Raw genomic sequence first — 24,614 nt, forward strand, 5'->3', positions numbered from 1 at the left:
ATTTTATTTCAGCTTTTTCAACTTCTTTCTAATTATTTATAGTATATTGTTATTTACCTATGTATAAGTTTATAACAGGATATGTGTGGGCAGAAAGTTTGAGCACTTGTCCACACCAACCCATCAGATACTAGATTAGATTTTTTCACAAATAAAAAAAGAAATAAATGCTGATGGCTATAATTTCACTATGGGCAGCATTTTTGTACTTCACTTCCTCTACTTCCAACTACTTTAAAAGCATCTCAGACAATTGCTCATATCCTATAGGACCTAAGGACACTGTATGTTCATTCAAGTCAGATTTGGTGCAGAAATATTAGCAAAAATTTGACCCTTTTATTTGAATTGGGTTTGTAAGAATCACATGGATATGCTGCAGAAAAAAATCCTTAGATGTATGAACCTGATTTCTGCAGTGAATCTGATACGTGTAAATATACCCTAACATTCTATTTTGCATATGTTACCTTTAGGGCTCATGCACACAAACATGTTTTTTGTCCTCATCCGATCCGCATTTTTTGCGGATAGTATGTGGACCCATTTACTTCAATGGAACCGCTAAAGATGCAGACAGCACACCGTGGACTGTCCACATTAGTTTGTCTGTTCTGTGCCATCCGCAAAAATATAGATCATGTCCTACAGTATGTCCTATTCTTGTCTGCATTACAGACAGGGATAAGACTGTTCTATTATTTCCGTTCCACAAAATGACCCTTGAACACATCTGGATAGGTCACTTACCCATTCCTAAATCCATTCTAACATCCCTATGTATAAATGAAATACACATTACTTAGGCTGTGACCAGGGTTGTACACAAATCATATTGGGCCCCATAACAAAATTCACTATGGGTCCCCCTATCCCACCCGGATCACCAGTATGCATGCTTCAAAAGCTCCCAGGCAACACAGAGAGTAAATACTGTATTACACCTGCCGATTTTTCGGCAGATGATCGCTAACGACAGTTCCGTTAGTGATCATTTTGCAGATTAATACTGCCGGCAATTCTTCCCTCCCGACAATCGTCCGCCACATCGGGCTGTGTAATACAGCCTTAATGCCCCAGATTTCTGATGAATTTACATTTTAGTTTTTTTGTTTTTATTGGGAGGAAAAAATTTGTAATTAAATGAAGTCTCTCTAGGCTTTATCACTTTATCCGACTTCTGTGTTGGAAAAAGTATGTTGCTCATTCTGAACATCATATTTCTCAATGTACTGTATTTACACTATTTTTTATTTTTTTTTAATTTTCATTTTTTTGATATTTCAAGAGCTATAAATTTGTAATTTTCCTGTCCATGTAACCGTATAAGGTCTTACTTTTACAAGTTGTCGTTTTTAATGGCACCATTTTCAGTACATATAATCTCTAATTAATTTTTCTTAACGGGATTACCCAACATTATATCAGACCTCACAGAGTGGCTGACCGACAGTGGTGATCATACTTACCTGGTCCCTGACGCTGGGTTCAGTCTACACACTCTTGTTAAAATGTCAGGTTTCTATGATGAAAAAAATGAGACAAAGATAAATCATTTCAGAACTTTTTCCAACTTTAATGTGACCTATAAACTGTACAACTCAATTGAAAAACAAACTGAAATCTTTTAGGTGAAGGGAAGAAAAAATACAAAAATAAAATAATATGGTTGCATAAGTGTGCACACACTTTGTTGATGCACCTTTTGATTTTATTACAGCACTCTGTCTTTTGGGTATGAGTCTATCAGCATGGCACATTTTGACTTGGCAAGATTTGCCCACTCTTCTTTGCAAAAACACTCCAAATCTGTCAGATTGCGAGGGCATCTCCTGTGCACAGCCCTCTTCAGATCACCCCACAGATTTTCAATCGGATTCAGGTCTGGGCTCTGGCTGGGCCATTCCAAAACTTTAATCATCTTCCTTTGTGGATTTGGATGTATGCTTTGGGTCGTTGTCATGCTGAAAGATTAAGTTCCTCTTAATGTTCAGCTTTCTAGCAGAATCCTGAAGGTTTTGTGCCAATACTGACTGGTATTTGGAACTGTTCATAATCTTCTCTAGCTTAACTAAGGCCCTAGTTCCAGCTGAAGAAAAACAGCCCCTTGGCATGATGCTGCCACCACCATGCTTCACTGTGGGTATGGTGTTCTTTTGGTGATGTGCAGTGTTGTTTTTGGGCCAAACATATTTTTGGGAATTATGGCCAAAAAGTTTAACCTTGGTTTCATCAGACCATAACGCCTTTTCCCACATGCTTTTGAGAGACTACTTCAGATGTGTTTTTGCAAAATGTAGCCTGGCTTGGATGTTTTTCTTCGTAAGAAAAGGCTTTTGTCTTGCCACTCTACCCCATAGCCCAGACATATGAAGAATAAGGGAGAGTGTTGTCACATGTACCACACAGCCAGTACTTGCCAGATATTCCTGCAGCTCCTTTAATGTTGCTGTAGGCCTCTTGGTAGCCTCCCAGACCAGTTTTCTTCTCGTCTTTTCATCAATTTTGGAGAGACGTCCAGTTCTTGGTAATGTCACTGTTGTGCCATATTTCCTCCACTTGATGATGACTGTCTTCACTGTGTTCCATGGTATATCTAATGCCTTGGAAAAAAAATTGTACCCTTCTCCTGATTGATACCTTTTAACAATGAGATCCCTCTGATACTTTGGAAGCTCTCTGTGGACCGTGGCTTTTGCTGTGGAATGCGATTAAGAAAATTTCAGGAAAGACCAACTAGAGCCGCTGAACTTTATTTGGGGTTAATCAGATGCACTTTAAATGATGGCAGGTGTATGCTGACTCCTATTTAACAGGATTTTGAATGTTATTGCTTAATTCTGAACACAGCTACATCCCCAGTTATAATTGGGTGTGCACACTTATGCAACCACATTATTATTTTTATTTATTTTTCTTCCCTCCACTTAAAAGATTTCAGTTTGTTTTTCAATTGAGTGGTACAGTTTATAGGTCACATTAAAGGGATTCTGTCACCAGGATTAACGATATGTAGATATTTATGTGTGCCCATTAGTCTTCATGCCGTGTTTACAATGATCCCTCTGTTTATGCTCTGTGTGCCTTATATTCTTATAAAAAGGGGTTGTCCCACGATCTCCTGGAGCCCACCACCGCCCATCGATCCGGAGCCCAGCACCGCCATTTACTTAATTTATTTACTGCACTATCCTGACGTTATGTAATCTCTGCTCCCTAGTCTCGCACAGGCGCAGTGGACACTGTAGTCTGCGCCCGTGCGGACTACTGGCACCGGCTTCAACTTGTCCACTTGCGCAGAGAAAGAAAGTATTTTCCGGTCCGATCGCGGTGCGCAGGGAGCCGGCGCATGTGCAGTGGACAAGTTGAAGCCGGTGCCAGTAGTCCGCACGGGCGCAGACTACAGTGTCCACTGCGCCTGTGCAAGACTACGGAGCAGAGATTACATGACGTCAGGATAGTGCAGTGAATATAAAGTAGTAGGCGGTGCTGGGCTCCGGATCGATGGGCGCGGCCGGGGTCCAGGAGATCGTGGGACAACCCCTTGGGCTCCTGACAGAGGTGATTGACATATGAATAAGATCGCTTTTTATAAGAATATAAGGCACACAGAGCATAAAAAGAGGGATCATTGTAAACACTGCATGAAGACTAGTGGGCACATATAAATATCTCCATATCGTTAATCCTGGTGACAGAATCCCTTTAAAGGTGGAAAAATTTCTGAAATGATTTATCTTTGTCTCATTTGTGTATGTATATACCTCTCAATCTCATTCATGGCAGTGCTGGTGCCTGACAGTGCTCCTCCCTCTAAAACCACCTAGATGCCGCAGTCGCTTTTGACTGTGACATCTAAGGCGTTAAACAGCCAGGATCTGCACTTCTGCCAATTTGGGCCGTTAGAGCAGGAGCCATGCAGCATTTAAAATAGGCCAAACGCTCGTTCATCAGGTAATCGCATTGTTCAAGTGGTCACCTAAATCGACATTTGGCTGCAGCAGATCGTGCTGTGTAAACAATGCCGACAAACAATGATTCTGTATGGGGACGAGTGATAGCATTAGTGATCACTCCTCATACTGTGGAAGAGATCACTGCAGCGGTCTTTTTCACTGAAGAGCAGGCGATTGTCGGGATGGAGTGCATCCTTCCTGATAATCTACAGGGACCTTTAAGGATGTTCAGTTCACACTTGAAATGCTAAGTGCCATGATTTGTAACAAGAATGCTAACTTATTATCTGTGCTGTTCTCACAGCCCGCATGGAATATCTGTCACACGTGTCCTTGAACAAGGCCCGATCAGTACTAGACCGAGAGATAGCTCTACATTGTGAGGCTCTGCTCTCAGCGGAACAGACATTTCAAAACCTGAAAGATATCAAGGGTAAGTGTTGTATAGAGTAAGAATGGATCAACTGGATGAGTGATAGGGACAGATAGTTTACAGGGTAACCTGCTCGGATCACCAGAGGTCAGATTTAGGGCTCATGCACACAAATGTATTTTGTTTCCGTGTTTGCTCCGTTTTTTTGCAGATAGGATGCGGACACATTCATTTCAATGGGTCCACATAAAATGTGGACAGAACACCATATGCTGTCCGCATCTGTATGTCCATTCCGTAGCCCCGCAAAAAATATAGAACATGTCCTATCCGTTTTGCGGACAAGTATAGGCATTGTTACAATGGATCTGCAAAAATTACGGATGCAATACGGATGTCACACGGACGGCATCCATATTTTTTACGGACTGCAAAATACATAAGGTTGTGTACATGAGCCATTACTCTGTGCAGGAAGTGGAGTGTTCATTTCCCCTGCAGCACCACCTGCTGATGTATTACATGATGACCATTAAAATCAATAGACTGTTAATATAATGTAACAACACGCCATGTTTGCCAGAGCGAGATACATTTTTATAGCTGTAATTTTTCAGGGGCGCCTTTATTAACTCAGAATTCATTCATTGGTAATTTTAAAATAGTTTTTCTAAAATAAAAAAAAGCACACTCATTATATACTCTGCTGTACATGTTCCTTTTGTATTTTTAGGATTTGCAAGATGTATGCGGAATGTGATGTCTTATTGTCATAAACAAGCCAAGATCGGCCTTTTAGATGAGGATTATCTATTGCTTGTGCCTCTAACACAGACAGTCTTTGCAACATCTAAGCCTAGTACATCTGTAGATACACTGTCTACACTATTGGTTGAGGAATACATCACCTTTATGGACTCCCGACCACCCGCCATGCATAGGAATGAGCACCCAGAGGTATGTTCCATTCTAGCTCTATTGTTTGTCACATTCTACAGCTTGCCATATGGTGTTACTGGTAGATGTACCTTTCTTCTTATCTTTGTCAATACGGAAATGTTCTGCAATTTGCCACAAATTAATTTACCTAGTACAGGGCCGATACATTTACCTACTACACTGTAAACTGCAGCAAAGGTGACAGTAGAGATATTTGTGCAGCTGTTGCTCATGCATTTAGCTCCAAGTAGATTGTTTAAAGGGTTTGTGCAAGAACCTGTCTACAGATTTGTACCTATGAAACTGGCTGACCTGTTACATGCTCACTTGGCAGAAGAAAGGATTTGTGTTGGTCCCATGTTCTATGTGCCCACATTGCTGAGAAATTATGACTTCATGTCAGTTTATTTGGATTTCATCCAAGAACCACAGGTAATACGTGAATTTTGGTGCAGAAACGCAGAGATCTGCACATAATTCTGTATGGAATTTATGTTTCTAAACCTGCACCCGTGTGCATGTACCCTTAAAATACGCTTCTGTGTGCAAAACCAAGTTTCTAACCTAGAATTTTAAAAAATAATTGCTGTATGCTGTTTATTAACTGTATTCATTTGTAGGAAGGACACACTATTCAATTCAATATGAGGAAGAGTAGGGGGGAGACTTGGATTACTGCAGTCCTTTACTTACTCCCTGCTGTGAGAGATAGAGATACAGCTAAAGTAAGGCTACTTTCACACTAGCGTTCGGAGCGGATCCGCTCCGATAATGCAGACGTTCGCATCCGTTCAGAACGGATCCGTCTGCATTAAAACTTAGAAAATTTTCTAAGTATGAAAGTAGCCTGAGCGGATCCGTTCAGACTTTACATTAAAAGTCAATGGGGAACGGATCCGCTTGAAGATTGAGCCATATGGTGTCATCTTCAAGCGGATCCGTCCCCATTGACTTACATTGTAAGTCTGGACGGATCCGCTCGCCTCCGCACGGCCAGGCGGACACCCGAACGCTGCAAGCAGCGTTCAGGTGTCCGCTCACTGAGCGGAGCGGAGGCTGAGCGCTGGCAGGCGGATGCATTCTCAGTGGATCCGCCTCCATTGAGAATGCATTGGGGCCAGACGGATGCGTTCGGGGCCGCTCGTGAGCCCCTTCAAACGGTGCGCACGAGCGGACACCCGAACGCTAGTGTGAAAGTAGCCTAACTTGGATATCTGTGTATCTGTATAGAAGACTTCTTATAATTGCAGCACCATCAGCATTTATTAACCCCTTGGCGACTTCCACCGTACATGTACGGTGGAAGTCGCCACTTTAAAGATGGCTCCCTTGCTCGTGCAGCAGGCGCCATAGCTGCTGGGTTTCTGCTGTTTCAAAAACGCGGAACGGATGGGGACCCATTTTGCGGACATGTGAATGGACCCTTAGCTGGAAGCCTCAGAGTTAAATATGGAACATACCAATACAAGGCAGCAGGGGGCAGCACTGTATTGTTATAGTAAATTGTGTGTTCTATAAGTTTTTATAAATATAAAAATGTGTTCTGACCATTACGCCTTTGCCTGACGATTTGGACCTGATGAGACTTCCTGGCTTGACATATTTCTATTTTCTGGTTTCTGATTTGGCTTTAGATTGGATTCTTCTGGTTAGTGTTCAGCGAAACGATCTTTGGATCCTAGATCCGATGTCGATTCGCTCGAAACTTCGTTTTAATGCTGTACGGAGACCCGGCGAGGTGAACATAGTGACTTTAACATGGATCCGAAATTGGCTTTGGTACCTCAGTACCGAAGCCAACTTCGGATACATGTTTTAAATGGTTTTAAAGTTTAAAAATCCCCAAGTTATTCACCGAAGTCCCACGAGACTTCAGTAATAAAAAATTTGCCTCTCTGGAGCCCATAGATTTGAATGCTGTACATAGACGAATCTCTGTACAGCAATCAAATGAAGTTTTGAACGAATCGATTTTGTATCTAGGATCTGAAGCTCGATTCACTCAACACTACTTCTGGTATTGACATAGGCTTGTATTATTCTGCTATATTCTGTTCTGGTTCTGGTTATCCTACCCATCGAGTCGGTTATCACTACCTTTATTATTTTGTACCGGCATTTACCCCTGTAGGCCCGTGCACTTAGTAAGGAAGGGACCGCCGTCCAGTTGTGGGCCGTCATCTAGGGCGTATCGTGCAGGCAGGTAGGGACAGTGGCAGGGTAACGTTCAGGGCCTCACTGATCCATATCATGACATAAGTCTCTCTCTCTCTCGCTCGCTCTAAAGTGTGAGAGGGGAGGGGTGGCAGTATAATGTAAACTAACATGCCGGTAGAGACAGGGACGATGACCTGGTGGCAGTTCCACTGTATCTGCGCAAAAATAAACAATGATGACAATTTCGTGTTAGTTAAAGGGGTTGTCCAATCTGGACAATTACGGCATATTGATAGGATATGCCATAAATATCAGGTAGGTGCAAGTCTTACCTCTGGAACCCGCTCCTGTCTTTAGAACAGGGCCCCACCATGAATGGACAGCATGACGCACATGTGCAGCATACTCTTCTTTTACTGCTATGGGACCTCCAAAAGTACCTGAGCTGGTGCTTTCGGTTATTTTTGGAAGTCCCATAACAGTCAATAGAGCGGATGCTGCAAATGCACCTCTCCATTCACAGATATAGGACTCCCAGAAATAACAGTACTTTTAGTCCGGCTGCCTCTCAGCGTTCGCTGCCGTGCTGCCGTCGGAACTCCGCCCCCACCCCCATTATAGTCAAAGGGACGGAGCAGCAGTCCGGGGGCACACGTGAACAAGCGGCAGGACGGATCCGACAGGCTGTTCACCCGACGGAACAGTCTGCCGGCGTCCCCTGTCGCTAGTGTGAAAGTACACTAAGCCAGCTCTCAGCTTATTTTAGGAAGTCTAATAACATTGAATGATGAAGTGGCCGTGCATGTGTAGCATGCTCTCCATTCACAGAGCAGCCACCTTCTTCAGATAGGTGCAGATCCTAGAGGTGGAACTCACACCTATCGGACATTTATGACATATCCCAATATGCCATCAATGTCCACACATGACAAACCCTTTAATGTTAGTCTTCAAGATGTGTTAGTCTTCAAATTAACATAAAAGAGTCATATCACAAAGCACGTGTTAGTTTTCACTTATTCAAAATAGAAAAAAAAGTTTCAATAAAACATTCCCCTTTATAGTCCAATGAATATAAATATGGATAAAAATGCTTACTGTGTCTTACCTGTTTGTTCAAAACAAATATCTACTTTAATTTATCCAATACAATATTTTAAAATTAGATTAAAGTAATGAAATCATCTCCCTTAGAGACTGTTAAGCTGATACAGCAATGATCAAGCTATTCCGTGCCAGCTGGCATGGAGTAATTGCAGACGTAATCTTATAGTAAAATGCCAGCAGGAATTCACAATTCTTGTTCCAATATTTACTTATCTATATCTTTCAGGTGACAGATTTCAACTTTTTCTTTTGTAGGAGGGAGGTATTTTTACAGTAAGTAAGTAAAATGCTGTAAAACCACAGTTTAAAGGGTTTTTCTGAGATTTTGATACTGGTGACCTATCCTTAGACTAGGTCATCAGTATCTAATCGTGGTGGTCCGAAACTCGGGACCCCCGCTGATCAGCTGTTTGAGAAGGCACCGGTGCTCTTGTGAGCAACACGGCCTTCTCGCAACTTACCAAGCACAGCTCAGCCCCAGGAATGTATAGGCATTACTAAGGCTTAGGCCTCTTTCACACGGGCGTTGCGGGAAAAGATGCGGGTGCGTTGCGGGAAAAAGCACATTTTTCCACGCGAGTGCAAAGCGTTTTAATGCGTTTTGCACGCGCGTAAGAAAAATCGGCATGTTTGGTACCCAGACCCGAACCCGGACTTCTTCACAGAAGTTCGGGTTTGGGATCGGTGTTGGGTAGATTTTATTATTTTCCCTTATAACATGGTTTTCTATCTACTCGTGTAAAACTCTGCCTTTTTACTGACTCTGATCATCCACTGCCTGCCCTGACTGGATTTGTTTTACAGATACACACAAACTATGCGTGCTCTGATGCCAGCCTGTTTCCTGACCACGAGTATTGTCTGTTCCTTTGGTACACTACCTTGCACTGATTCTCTGACCCCTGTGGGTCAGCTGCCAACTACACCGGGACTATTCCAGGATTTGACAGCCTGGTTTGTTTCCTGCAGCAAAGTCCAGATCCATGTAATAGGGGGTAAAGGGTTAATACTTTAGGTTTAGCTCAAAGCCAAACCACTTAGTTGACAGCGTTTGTATCAACAAACCTTTCTATCCTGTATCTAGTCCCTTTCCTAGTTGCTTCTAGCCTATGTAGTTTGAGTCTTGCATATATTTCAACCCAGATCTGATTTTGGAGTCTCCTAGAACGATTGAATCTATTTTGTTTTGATTCCAGTTTTCCAGTTCATCTCTGCAGGTTTTTTCTGCGTTCTAGTGCCTCCTGTTGTTGGTGATGTTAGGGTTAGTATTTCAGATACAGGGTTCCATAGGGTTATCTTCAGGGACAGTGAGGGTCAGTGGTGTTTGGCTTGAAGGCCAATGTCTAGGGATAGTTAGAGTCTAGGTCACTTATTGCCTGTTAGGCTACTTTCACACCTGCGTTAGGTGCGGATCCGTCTGGTATCTGCACAGACGGATCCGCACCTATAATGCAAACGCTTAGATCCGTTCAGAACGGATCCGTTTGCATTACCATGAACAAAAAATAAAAAAAATAAAAAAAAAATTTTCTTTTTTTTTTGTTCATGATAATCCAAACGGATCCGTTCTGACTTTACATTGAAAGTCAATGGGGGACGGATCCGTTTGAAAATTGAGCCATATTGTGTCAACTTCAAACGGATCCGTCCCCATTGACTTACATTGTAAGTCTGGACGGATCCGTTTGCCTCCGCACGGCCAGGCGGACACCCGAACGCTGCAAGCTGCGTTCAGGTGTCCGCCTGCTGAGCGGAGCGGAGGACAAACGGTGCCAAACTGATGCATTCTGAGCGGATCTGCATCCACTCAGAATGCATTAGGGCTGGACGGATCCGTTCGGGGCCGCTTGTGAGAACCTTCAAACGGAACTCACAAGCGGAGCCCCGAACGCTAGTGTGAAAGTAGCCTTAATTATTCTTTGTTAACTCCATCTGCTTTATTACCTGACTGCCATTATCTGTTTCTTTACCTGACTGACATCTTCATATGTTTGTGCCACCATCCATTTACCATCAGCATTCAGGTTCTGTCATTTAAAGGGAACCTGTCACCTCTACTATGCTACCCTCACTGAGCGTTTCTAAATGTTCATTGTGTTACCCTAAACATATAAATTACACTTTTAATTTCATTTGCAGACGAATTCAATAAGTATTATGCATTTTTGTACTTCCCGCCTTTTATGCAAATTAACATAAAAGAGTTATATCTTACTTGTGTGACCAGAGAAGAGTCATATTTTTAAGCTCTGATTTATCTCAGGTTAATTTGCATATTTGTGTGAGGCACTTACGGTAGTACAGTGAAGAACCTAGGAAATCAGGGAATAAGCGTAGTCGGTTGTGGTGTGCCGAAACCGAGGATGAGGTAGGCCTGAGAAAGAAGAGGGCCCACCCAAGGAAAGAGATGTGGAAGAAATGAGTTATAAATGAGTGGAGTGGTGGGAGGGTCAAGTTCAGACCTCGGACGGTGCAGGAGCCAGGTAGGGGGGTGCCCTAAATAGGCTGGAGGCGGACCTCAGCCCCTCCCACAAATCCAGGCCAAAGCCTTCACACTTGTGTGAGGCACTTACGGTAGTACAGTGAAGAACCTAGGAAATCAGGGAATAAGCGTAGTCGGTTGTGGTGTGCCGAAACCGAGGATGAGGTAGGCCTGAGAAAGAAGAGGGCAAAAATGAAATAAACACTTTATTGTATTCGATATACATGAAAGCTCAACCCGACATGTCTTGGAAAGCGTTTCTTAACTCCCGTGTTGGATTGGGAATGTAACGTGTGAAAGCGGATGACTTCCAGCGCCCCAACTTCTTAATGACATGAGCCGGGATGTTGGCACTGGAGGCCGTGGATGCGGCCCCGATCCGAAAGGAGTGCCCAGAGTAGTTGGATGCGTTGAGGCCTAGTTGAGTGAGGGATGACCTGACATAGATCATAAAGGTGGTGGTGGTGAGTGCAGACCCGCGCAGTTGAAGTAGTGGCTGACAGGGTAGGAGCTTGTGATGCTGTTTGTATGCGTCCAGAACCCCGACTGGGCACCATCTGTTCTGCGTAGGGTAGTATGGAATGTCCACGGGTGAAAGCTGACTGTTTTTGGAGCGAGGTAAGGTTAGGATATAATGATCCCCGTGTTTCGTCAAGTGGGAGGCTAGTAGACAATGTGTGGTTTGGGTCGCCGAGGTCGTGGTGAATTCCCCGGGCCTCAGGAATCCGTAGAAGGCCAGGTACATCGCTGTTTTGATGATGGAGTTGGTAACAGCTTCAAAAGGTCTGGTGTCTAATAAGTCGGATAATGCCTTGAAAATGTGACTGTTAATGGGCAGTCTCTGTGTCGGCCGTGCGGGTTCTGTCCTCTGAATGCCTTTGAGTATGGTTTTGATCTGGTGTGAGGCCATGAAACTGATGTTGTTAGGGTGTATGATCAGCATGTGATGTTGAATGCCGGTGAGATAGAGTTTGATGGTGTTGTATGACAGTTTGAGCTTGAGGTGGCAAAAGGAAGCAAACCCCAGCAGGGAAGTCATGACAAATGGGTGCGTGATGTTGTGTTCCAACAGGAACTTGTTAAACAGTGTGAATGCTCTGTTGTATGACCTGCGTGTGTTGTCTGATAGTGCAGAATGGGATAATAACTGGCTATGGCGCATGATGACATCTAATCCAGAATGAGCTGGTGAAATGACGGGGTGATGGAGGCCGTGGGTGACGCTGACGGGAGAGCCTGATGAAACGCCTGAAATTGGAAACGAGACAGATTGTCAGCTGCCGTATTGCACCTTCCCGGGACGTGGAAGCAGTGTATGAAGAAATTGTTGCAAGCTGCCAACCAAGTAAGCCTGCGCAGGAACCTCATGATAGTGAGGGATTTGGACCGACCCCTGTTAATGATCTGGCAGGTTGCCTGGTTGTCTGAGTAGCATCGGACCGACCTGTTAGCCCATGAATGACCCCACGCCACGGCGGCCGCCACGATGGGGTAGATCTCGAACAGAGCCGAGGTAGTGGAGAATCCTTCCAAACCCTGGACCGCAGGAGGCCAGCTACCCCACAGCCAATCGTTCCCAAAAATGGCCGCGAAACCTGTGGTGGATGCCGCATCCGACCAGATTGATGGGGAAGAGTCCGACAGCTGAGGGAGGAACATGCTCCTGCCGTTCCAGGCGGATAGAAATCTCCTCCACATACCCAGATCTGCAGTGGCGTGGGCATCCAGGGGCAGCCTGTGAGAGTCGTGAAGGAAAAGGGGGAAAAGGCGCAGAAGCCGTGAAATGAACGCGCGACCCTGGGGGATGATGCGCATGGCAAAGTTCAGGGACCCCAATAGGGACTGTAGTTCCTTGCGATTGCAGTCGCCGAGTTGAAGGTAATTGTCTATGTGGTTGAGAATAACCTGGATTTTCCCGAGTGGCAAACTGGCTTGCATAGAGGCAGAATCCAACTGAATGCCCAAGAAGGTGATGACTGTGTCCGGCCCCTCTGTTTTCTTTGTGGAGATGGGTACCCCAAGTTCCCCGAATAGCTTGATGGTGGCCCTGAGGCTGGCGGGAGGGGAGATGTTTTCCTCCACGAGTAGAAAGTCATCCAGGTAATGCAAGACCATCGGGCATCTTGCTACGTTCAAGAGCAACCAGCAAAGTGCCTCCGCGAATGTGTCAAAAATGGCTGGGCTACTTTTGGATCCGAAGGTCAACCGGGAGAAAAAATAATAGTTTTCGGACCACTTGATGCCATGAAGGTGCCACAGCGATGGGTGAATTGGTAGCAATTTGAACGCATTGGCGATGTCGGTTTTGCTGAGCCATGCTCCGACCCCTGCTTGCCTGATGGCGGTGATGGCGTGATCTATAGTGGTGTATTGGAGTGAGAATTCCTCCGACGGAATGAGGGAGTTGAGACTGGGGTCGGCTGAGCCGTGTGGTGCCGATAGATCGATGATTAGCCTCTGTTTCTGGGAAGATTTCCCGGTGACGATGCCAATGGGATTGGTGCGCCATGTGGTGAATGGGGGTGTCTTGAATGGTCCTAGCACGAAACCCTCTGCAACTTCCTGGGCTATGAGGGCGTCAATTGCGGTGGGGTTGCCTTGGGCGGATAGGAGATTTGGACATTCCAGGGTGCCTGTCGGCATGTGCAGGATGCCCGTGTGGAAGCCTTCTGTCAGCCCTGCCACGAGGAAATCCGTGAGATGTCTGGATGGGTGCTGAGACATAAATGCTTCCAGAATGTCCCTTTTCAAGTGCTCCGGTATCATGTGCGCCGGGCTGACTTCTTGGTCATCTGGGTTGATGGATGGCACGGCCACTGGCAAACCGGATGGTGCCGGTGACGCTGCCGGTGGTGGCCCTGCCAAGGAGAGGGATGTGGTGACCGACTCCAGCCTCTCCAACCTGTTGTTGACCCTGGACATGGACGTCATCAAAGAGGCCAGCATGGCGTGTATATCCCCCGTGCTGGACTGGCTGGGTCCTTCCCCTGCCTCCGCATTACTGGTTGACGTGCGTAGTAGTCGGAAAAGCTCCGCTTTCCTTGCCGTGGCGGGGAAGGGGATATGCCGTCTCTTCAATTCCGTCGTGATACGCGGAATTGTCCAGGCTCTGATGGATGCTGGGCTGGCAAGATCGTCTCCTTGGGCTAAGGTGATGGATCTAGCCGGAGTGCCCGGAAGGGAAAAGTTCTCAATTCCTTCCAGAGACATGCTAAAACAGAATAGTTTGTTAGTGTGGGGAAAACACAGGACCGTGCTGGCAAGCTAGCTATGCCGGATGGCGAAATAATTAAGCCTAGGATGGTGACAGATGAGGCCCTGCTAATTGCCGAGCGGCTTGAGAGGCTCTATCTATGAGTTGGCGCGAGGGGTTGATGAGGCCACTGACGTGGTGGCAGGAGTGTGAGGCCTCTCGGTGACTTGTACGACAGGACTAGGGAAAGGGAGTGACAGGTGAGGCCCTCTCTATGCAACAGCGAGGCGGCTTACTAACGAGTGGCGCGATGGGCGGCTGCCTCCGAGCGTGTGAGGCGGGGTGTTGGCCTCGCGGACCACTGACTGATGGCGAAGCCAAGAGGGGGTTAATCTAGTGGGATTTCGAAGCCCCTGATGCCAGCACGCTGACCCTAACGGGATGGACTGAAATGTAGGAAACAGAAAACGATTGAGCAGGTGTACGTACCTGGTAGCAAGAAAAAGTCACTGGATACGTGCAGCGTAAATAAGTCTAAGCTTGACCGCCTAAAGAGGGGTAGACAGAAAGTGTTATGACGAGAGTTGACTGTGGTCTGAACGTTTAGCATGACCTGAGAGGATTGCGCCGTGAGTAGCAACGGTGACCCGGTATGGTATGGAAGGTATGTGAAATGAGGCCCCGTGCTGTGGCGGAAGGTGTGAATACGGACCTTTTTATTTATTTATTTATTTTTTCCGGTTTTACAGGGATATTGATGTTCTAATGGAAAACGGGGTTTTTTTTTTTTTTTTTTTTATCATATGGCGGGTTTTTTTTTTTTTTTTTCTGGCGGTTTTTTTTTTTTTCATATGGCGGGTTTTATATATATTTTTTTTTTTTTTATATGGCGGGTTTTTCCTATCGGGTTTCTTTGGTGACTGTATGAAGTGTATGGATTTTTAATCGTACATGGATGTTGGCCTGGCGGGTGTGTTCCCTGATGCCGGCTCTTGTGAAGATGAATTGCGCCCCCCCCCCTGGAGCGCTGCCTGATGGAGGGGAGCGGTAGCTGGATCCGTGGGGCTGGTGCAGGGGTGTGCAAGCGGCACCCCTTGGCTCCCCACCCCCATGTACACAGCGCACGCGTGCGGCACCTGTGGCCGGCCGCCAGGCTACCGCGCATGCGCCGCCGCGGCCGCGCATGCGCAGCGCCCCCGCCGCGCATGCGCGAACCGGGCGCCGGGACGCGGCGGCCGCCACTGGCAGCGCGGCAGGAGGATGGAGTCGCGGGCCGGCGCGGCGGCGGGGAATAGGGGGACCTCGGCCCTGGTGCGGCTTGTGGCGGGGGAGCGTGTGGAGAGGCCGGGAAGCGGCGAGCATCTGGTGTAAGTGAGAGGGCGGCCGTGCCGCTGATCTGGCGAGGGGTGTGAGGGAAGAAAAGTGCGTGGGATGATTGGAGGGGAGGGGAACGGCGTGTTTGCTGCCATGGAAACCTGGTACACGTGTTGTCCGTGCTAGGAGTGGGGATGCGGTGGGGTGTGCGTGCATGCATGAACAGAAAAAGGTGCCAGCATGAACCGTGATTTGAAATGAAACTGTGACATGGTTTTACAGGTAAATGTTGAAACGAACCGAGCTGGAAGCAGGGCAGCCGTGAGGCCCTGTGCTGTACCGTATGAAAACTCACAGTTTGAACGGGCGAAACGTGACCCGCAAGGAACCAGGTGAAGCCGGACGGATGGAACCGGAATGCTCCAAATCCTGGACCCGAAACACAACGAACTTCAGAAACAGCAACTTGTAAGTAACTTCTTCAGTTAACTCCACACGCGACTCTCTCTCTCAAGTTCAGACCTCGGACGGTGCAGGAGCCAGGTAGGGGGGTGCCCTAAATAGGCTGGAGGCGGACCTCAGCCCCTCCCACAAATCCAGGCCAAAGCCTTCACACGTATCAAATCGATTTTTATACACAATAAAAGCACACAGAGCTATGGGGACTGGATATTGCGGACGTGCTAGCGGCCATCTAGGAACCCATGTCCTCAGCTCTATACACAAAATCCAGGTGACAGGTTCCCTTTAATGGTGAGATTCTACTTCTGTATATTTGTTACCTGCTAGTGTTGATATATGCTTCATAGTATTATTCTTCAAAGTTCCAACCATCAGTTTTTATACAATTTGGCTGCGAGTACAAGGAGATACCTAAGGTACCCAGGAAAATCCACTACTGGTGAAGGCTAGTTCTTCGTTTTGTGAACTACCATTGTCATTCCATTCCGCAATTCCGTGGCAATGTGAACATGGCCTAACACCCCCATGCTGTTTGATGTTCAATGGATAAGCTAGAATGAATAAAGCATCAATAGTAGAAACAAAGTTCTTGGGTTTGTGTTTAACTTTATACCTGACCCTGGAAATCCTGTATTCTACATTTTGTAGTGGTCTATGAGCTGAATGTCACAACCAGACAGCTGAGAAGCTCTGACAGGAGCCTTTTAGAACCTCCTCCTTGAGTTTTCTTTGTTTTGGTTTTCAGTTACTCATCTCGTTAGCCTCTCTCAGCTGTCATGCAGTTGGACTGATTGCATCCCTTTAAATTCCTCCCCATAATGCAGTAGTGTGCGGCTTATACAACTTCCTGGAGTGTGTGTGCATGCTGTTCCTATTTCCCAGTCTTCTGCAAGATAAGTGCTGTTCTTTTATTTGTGATTTTCTGTTTGCTGGATCTCAGATGACCCTGACTCCCTCCGTGTCTAGTGTAGGGAGCCGGTGGTCGTGTCCCCTCACTATTGTAGGGTCTTCAGACATAGTCTCTGATAGGGGCACGCAGTTTGTTTCCAGATTCTGGAAGGCTTTCTGTTCTCGCTTGGGGGTTCGGTTGTCATTCTCTTCTGCTTTCCACCCGCAATCGAATGGCCAGACAGAGCGCGTCAATCAGAATCTAGAGACATATCTGCGCTGTTTTGTGGCGGAGAATCAGGAGGATTGGTGTTCTTTTTTGTCCCTTGCTGAGTTTGCTTTAAATAACCGTCGTCAGGAGTTTGCTTTAAATAACCGTCGTCAGGAGTCCTCTGATAAGTCACCATTTTTTGGTGCATATGGGTTTCATCCGCAGTTTGGGACTTTCTCGGGAGAGGGGTCTTCTGGTTTACCTGAGGAGGACAGATTCTCCTCGTCTTTGTCATCTATTTGGCAAAAGATTCAGGATAATCTAAAGAGCATGAGTGAGAGATATAAGCGTGTGGCAGATAAGAGACGTGTGCCTGGTCTGGACCTGAATGTTGGTGATCTGGTGTGGTTGTCTACCAAGAATATCAAATTGAAGGTTCCCTCCTGGAAGTTGGGTCCTAGGTTTATTGGGCCTTACAAGATCCTGTCTGTCATCAATCCTGTTGCCTACCGTCTTGATCTTCCTCAGACTTGGAAGATCCATAATGTTTTTCATAAGTCCTTATTGAAACCTTATGTTCAACCCATTGTACCCTCCCCTTTGCCTCCTCCTCCGATTATGGTTGATGGGAATCTTGAATTTCAGGTCTCTAGGATTGTGGATTCTCGTCTTGTCTGCGGTTCTATCCAGTACCTCGTTCATTGGGAGGGTTATGGTCCTGAGGAGAGGATGTGGGTCCCAGTGACGGATATTAAGGCCACTCGTCTCATCAGGGCTTTCCATAGGTCCCATCCTGAGAAGGTGGGCTCTGAGTGTCCGGAGTCCACTCGTAGAGGGAGGGGTACTGTCACAACCAGACAGCTGAGAAGCTCTGACAGGAGCCTTTCAGAACCTCCTCCTTGAGTTTTCTTTGTTTTGGTTTTCAGTTCCTCATCTCGTTAGCCTCTCTCAGCTGTCATGCAGTTGGACTGATTGCATCCCTTTAAATTCCTCCCCATAATGCAGTAGTGTGCGGCTTATACAACTTCCTGGAGTGTGTGTGCATGCTGTTCCTATTTCCCAGTCTTCTGCAAGATAAGTGCTGTTCTTTTATTTGTGATTTTCTGTTTGCTGGATCTCAGATGACCCTGACTCCCTCCGTGTCTAGTGTAGGGAGCCGGTGGTCGTGTCCCCTCACTATTGTAGGGTCTTCAGGTGTTAGATAGTCGAGGTACGTGGATATGCGACCATCCACCTTTGGGGTGTTCGCATAGGCTGAGCAGTCAGGGAGAGTGTGCCAGGTCTCATGCAGGGGTCTCCCTTTTGTTCCTTAGTTGTGGATCCAGTGAGTCATAGATTATTTTGCATTGTCTTGTTTCCTGTACACCATCCGTGACACTGAAGTTTCTAACCTGAAATTACTTTAACCACGCAATACCGGAATACAGTGTTTTTGTCAAAGCTCTCACATGATAGACACCATACAACAGTGAGGGTGTATGGTGGGAGTTGTTATAGTTACGTATGATATTTTCTGTGGGCTTTGTATTGAGAACTGAAGATCAGAGGGTGAACATAGATAGGCTTCTGCTTGCAGAATCATGTAAGGAGCTGGACTGGAGTCAGGAGGTTGAACAGCGAGTTTCACTAATGTTGGCCATACATATTAGACTAAGATTGGCAAGAGTCGGGCATGCTAACGTTTAAAATGTCCCACCCTTTATTCTCAAGGGACATGAGGCACCAGAGAGGTCTGGAAGCAGATTATTCTACTCAGAAAACATGCACGCTCAGTTAAACTGAGCATGCATGTGTATCGGAAGATCAGGAGGAACAATTGTTGGTCAAACATGGGTTCAGCTAACAGCTATTAAAGGTGGATGGTCGCCTTAACACATATTAAGTGAATTCAGTATAAACAATCTTATTTTATATTTAAACTAGGAGAGTGGGATATTCCAAAAAATGTCTTTATCTTTGCAAACTCTGGACCAAAGGCTAGCAGAAACCATCCAAAAAATCTATGCAAATGAAGGTGAGTTTTTATTTTGTATTTTTTGACCTTTGTAACTTGAAACCACATTTAAAGGGAACATATCACCATGAAAATGCAATGTAAGCTACAGCCAGCATGTTTTAGAGCAGGAGGAACTGAGCAGATTTATATATAATTTTTGGGGAAAGATTTACTTTTCATTTATACATTTAAATTCCTGCTCATTCTGGGCTTTGAAGTCCAGGAGGCGGTCCTATCAGTGATTGACAGCTATCTCTATACACAGTCATAGAGGGCAGGCTGTCAATCGCTGATAGGACCGTCTCCTGGACTTCAAAGCCCAGAATGAGCTGGAATATAATTGAATGAAATACAAGTTATATTGAATCTTTCCACACAAAACTATATATCAATCTGCTCAGCTCCTTCTGTTCTATAACATGCTGCCTGCAGCTCAGACACCAGGTTCCCTTTAACTTACAGTGCCACAAATAGTGCAGATCTGCAACGCATGTTGGCTGGAAGATCTAGCCAATCGGCATGCTTATTTTACAGAGAAAATATCTGTGAATGAATACATCACATTGGGGACAAGTACAGCCAGTCCGCAGGGTGCTCTAATCATGAAATTAATGGGCTGATTGACTGTCTTCTAGAAGCTGTATGAGTGTTCACCCCTGTTAACATCACGCTAGAATCTTACGTCAAATGTACAATTTGGGAGTATTGCCCAACATATACCTTTAACAAAAGGCTCTCATGTGTGCCATTGTCATAGACATACTACCATGAAAAACGTATACTGTGCTGTATGGGGCGTTTTTTGCAGAATACTTTGGCATACAGATAGAAAGTTGACTATGCTTTTCTTTACAAGAAAGAATACCAATGTACACCAGCCTGATGAAGGCTAAAAGGACTCTCTTTTGGCTTCTGTCAGGTGAATGGAGCCCAATGGATATGTTTAGCATATACTGTATGTAGGGAGCTTTTCCTGATGAATCCACCTGTACTGCACTGCTGCCTACCTGTGCTACATGTACTATACTGCTGTCTAACTGTGGTACATGCACTGTACTGCTGTCTACCCATGCTACATGCACTGTACTGCTGTCTACCTGTTCTACATGTACTGTACTGCCCTCTACCTGTGCCACATGTACTGTACTGCTCTTTACCTATACTACATGTACCGTACTGATCTCTATCTCTATTACATGTACCATACTGATCTCTACCTGTACTACATGTACACTACTGCTCTCTACCTGTACTACATGTACCTTACTGCTCTCTACCTGTACTACACATACTGTACTGCTCTCTACCTGTACTACACATACTGTACTGCTCTCTACCTGTACTACATGTACTGCACTGATCTCCACCTATACTACATGTACTGCGCTCTACCTGTGCTACATGTGCTGTACTGCTCTCTACCTGTATTACATGTACTGTACTGCTCTCTACCTGTACTACATGTACTGTACTGCTCTCTACCTGCACTACATGTACTGCACTGCTCTCTACCTGTATTTCATGTACTGTACTGCTCTCTACCTGTACTACATGTACTGTACTGATCTCTCTGTACTACATGCACTGATCCCTACCTGTACTAAATGTACCGCACTGATCTCTACCTGTATTACATGTACCGTACTGATCTCTACCTGTACTACATGTAGTGTACTGATCTCTACCTGTACTACATGTAGTGTACTGCTCACTACCTGTACTACATGTACCGTACTGATCTCTACATGTACTACATGTACCGTACTGACCTCTACCTGTACTACATGTACCGTACTGACCTCTACCTGTACTACATGTACCGTACTGCTCTCTACCTGTACTACTTGTACTGTACTGCTCTCTACCTGTACAAAATGTACTGTACTGCTCTCTACCTGCGTTACATGTACCGCACTGATCTCTACCTGTATTACATGTACCACACTGTTCTCTACCTGTACTACATGTACTGCACTGATCTCTACCTGTATTTCATGTACTGTACTGCTCTCTACCTATACTACATGTACTTACTGATCTCTCTGTACTACATGCACTGATCCCTACCTGTACTAAATGTACTGTACTGCTCTCTACCTGCGCTACATGTACCGCACTGAGCTCTACCTGTATTAAATGTACTGTACTGATCTCTACCTGTACTACATGTAGTGTACTGATCTCTACCTGTACTACATGTACCATACTGATCTCTACCTGTACTACATGTACTGTACTGATCTCTACCTGTACTACATGTTGTGTACTGGTTCTAATTGCAGCGGCGGTGGTCCATTGTGGAAGCACTCATCTCCATATTCATCTGTATCGCAGTCCTCAGGACGGCGATACAGATGGCTGTGCTGTGGTGGGGCAGGGGAGGGAGAGGTGTCTCCCTTCCCTGTTCTTATGATAGGCTGCAGGCACTAGTGCCTGCAGCCTATCAGAGGCCGGCTCAGGCAGCGCGATGACATCATTATCATCGCGCCGTCTGAGCGGGGCAGCAGACAGCCGGAGACACAGGCCAGAAGAGGCCTGCATTGCTGCCAGACTCATGGAGGTAAGTATTAGTGACACTAGGGCATTTATTGGCCCATTTTTTTTTTGGGAGGGGGCACTATGGGGGCATTTCTTACTGCCCCATTTTTTGGGGGGGGAATGTGGGGGTATTTCTTACTGGCCCATTTTGGGGGGCACCATGGGGCATCTGGTAACACTATGGGGGCTCTAAAGGGGCCTTTTTTATTGGCCTATTATGAGAGGCACTATGGCATCTGGTGGCACTAAAGGGGCATTTTTACTGGCACATTATTGGAGGCACTATGGGGCATCTGGTAGCACTATAGGGGCATTATTTGGGGGCACTATGAGGGAGTGGAGCACTATGGGGGCATCTGGGGGCTCTAAAGGGGCCTTTTTTTATTGGCATATTATGGGGGGCATTATGGCATGTGGTGGCTCTGAGGGGGCATTTTTTACTGGCACATTATGGGAGGCACTATAGGAGAGAGCAGCACTATAGGGGCATTATTTGGGGGCAGTAGAGCACTATGAGAGCATCTGGTGGCTCTAAAGGGGCATTTTTTTTACTGGCAAATTATAAGGGGCGCTTTGGCATCTGGCAAGGGGGCATTTTTTACTGGCACAATATGGGGGGCACTGTAGGGGAGAGGAGCACTATGGGGGCATCTGGTGGCACTAAGAAGGGGCATTTTCTACTGGCACTATATGGGGAGAGGAGCACTATGGGGCATCTTGTGGCACTAACGGGGCATGTTTTACTGGCACATTATGGAGGCACTATGGGGGAGAGGAGAACGATGGGGGCATCTAGTGGCACTAAGAAGGGGCATTTTTAACTGGCACATTATGGGGGCACTATGGGGGAGAGAGAACTATGGGGGCATCTGGTGGCACTAAGAAGGGGTATTTTTTACTGGCACATTATGGGGGCATCTGGTGGCACTAAGAAGAGGAATTTTTTACTGTCATATTATGGGGACATCTGGTGGCACTAAGAAGGGGGGGGGTTACTGGCACATTGTGGGGGAGTGGAGCTCTATGGGGCATCTGCTGGGGGCACTAAGAAGGGGCATTTTTTACTGGCATATTATGGGGGGCACTGTGGGGAAGGGGGAGAGGAGCACAATGAAGGCATGTGCTGGGGGCACTAAGATGGGTTTTATACTGGCACATTATGGGGGCACTATGGGGAAGGGGGAGAGGAGCACTATAGGGCATTTACTGGGGCACTATATAGGGGTATTTTATACTGGCATACATTATGGGGACATTATCTCAACTGCGGGCACTAAGCGGGGGTATTTCTTGTACTTTCAGGAGAATTATTACTACTAGGGGGAATTATGGTGAGCTTTACTACTACTGGGGGGCTATGGGGAACATGATTACTAGTATGGGCACTATGGGGACATTATTGCTACCAAGTGTGCTCTGGCAGAGAATTTTTTCTATTGGTGGGATTTTGGGGAGCACTGTTACTTTGGTGGGCTCCCTGGGACAGTATCAGCTTAGCACAATTATTTTTGGGGGCATTATGTTTATACTATTAGTGTCCGGGACACTATTTACTGGGCGCAGTTATTTTAGAGCTGTGTGCCAATAATTGTTGAAGGGGGCACTATCTGTGTGGTACTAGTATTTTTCAGGGGCCAGTTTCTGCAGTATAGTATTGGGGAGCACAGAGGGCACAGTATTTATGGATGGCAGGAAGGGGTGTTCAGAAGATGATGGAAAAGTAGGAAACCAATGTCTGTCTGTCAGTCTCTGCAGAGATGGGAGATGGCTGAAAAATCTTCATGGCGGTCTTTTCTGAATGGAGAAGATGAGGAAAGAGAACATCTACATCAAAGGTGACATCACTGGATGTAAGAGGCGCTATGTAGGAGAGGAGATGCTCCGGCTCCTCCCCTTGCCATTTGCAGAAGGAGGATTCAGAGCTGGGTGAGAACAGCCAAGATGGGGGGGGGTGGCGGATGGTGGGGGAACCACAGGTCTTGAGCAGGATCTGGGGAGGGAGGAGAGCGGAGGAGCTTCCTGGCTGTAGCCTGCTGTTGTCTATTGTATAATGTAAAGCAGGCAGTGCAGCCAGGACAGGCCCTCCCCTATCTGTATGATGTGTAGAGCCGGTCCGACACCCGGATCTTCATACCTTCGATATCGCGCAGCTCCTCCTCCACTCCTCTTTCGGCGCCTTCAGGACTGGGAGGGAGGAAGTGAAACTGCAACAGCTCATGCCACGGAGCTACATGGGGGGCAGTGTGAATGAGTACAGGAGCTTTATGTCTGGGCCCTGAGTATTGAGTACAATGCGTCTAGGGAGGATGAGGGTGAGACTCTTACCTTCATCCTCAACAATACAATTTTAGCTGTACAGTGTTTGTTGGGAGTGGCCTATTATATGTAGGAGGGGCTTATTACAATGGGTGGGGCCAAATTTTTTGCTCAGTGCACCACATGCCGCTTTTTTTCTTTTCAGACCCCCACTAGACAAAATTCCTGGGTGCTCCCCTGTTTACTGCTATCTAATTGTGCCAATATGCAAGAACCCTAAGGGTCACATACTGTGGAAGTGGTTTAGAAGTATTAAAAAGAAATCTGAAAGAAACAATATTCCCCAATATCAAGGCCCAATTATAATGCTGGGCATTGAAATGTTTCAACATATGTTTGCCTGATTAAAAAAAAAATGTTAATCTTTTTTTGTATTTTATGCATAAAATGGTAAATTAATAAGGTACCATAGTTCTGTTGTATGTGCTTTGTTATCAAACAGCTAAAAATCCAGAAGATGCCTTGACACTTGGTCTACAGAGGATGCTGCAGCCCATCTTCCAGGTCTTCTTTGTTGGTATAAATTATTTGGTATATTTCTTTGATGCTGTAGACCCAAAATTAACTTTACAGATAATGATATGTAAGGTGTAGTATAATGAAACACTTGATTCTAAATTGTTTTGGGTTCTCCTTCATGGATTTCCAAGCAAGTGTTAGGATTCAAGTGTTAGGTAACTCC

General features: G+C 45.9%; 1 protein-coding gene across 2 annotated transcripts in view; it reads left to right on the forward strand.

Moving 5' to 3' along the window:
* LOC120994642 overlaps positions 1 to 24,614 on the forward strand; it is a 79,497-nt gene that overhangs the window by 6,083 nt on the left and 48,800 nt on the right. For both annotated transcript variants that reach the window (XR_005777448.1, XM_040423357.1), the window contains exons 5-8: positions 4,261 to 4,389; positions 5,063 to 5,286; positions 19,006 to 19,096; positions 24,375 to 24,449. Coding sequence is in view for 1 of the 2 variants with exons in the window: in XM_040423357.1 (XP_040279291.1) it covers positions 4,261 to 4,389; positions 5,063 to 5,286; positions 19,006 to 19,096; positions 24,375 to 24,449 (519 nt within the window). In the remaining variant the exon portion in view is untranslated. The remainder of the gene's footprint in view (positions 1 to 4,260; positions 4,390 to 5,062; positions 5,287 to 19,005; positions 19,097 to 24,374; positions 24,450 to 24,614) is intronic.

The sequence above is a fragment of the Bufo bufo genome, chromosome 3, assembly GCF_905171765.1.
Source record: "Bufo bufo chromosome 3, aBufBuf1.1, whole genome shotgun sequence".
In the NCBI taxonomy this organism is placed as follows: Eukaryota; Metazoa; Chordata; class Amphibia; order Anura; family Bufonidae; genus Bufo; species Bufo bufo.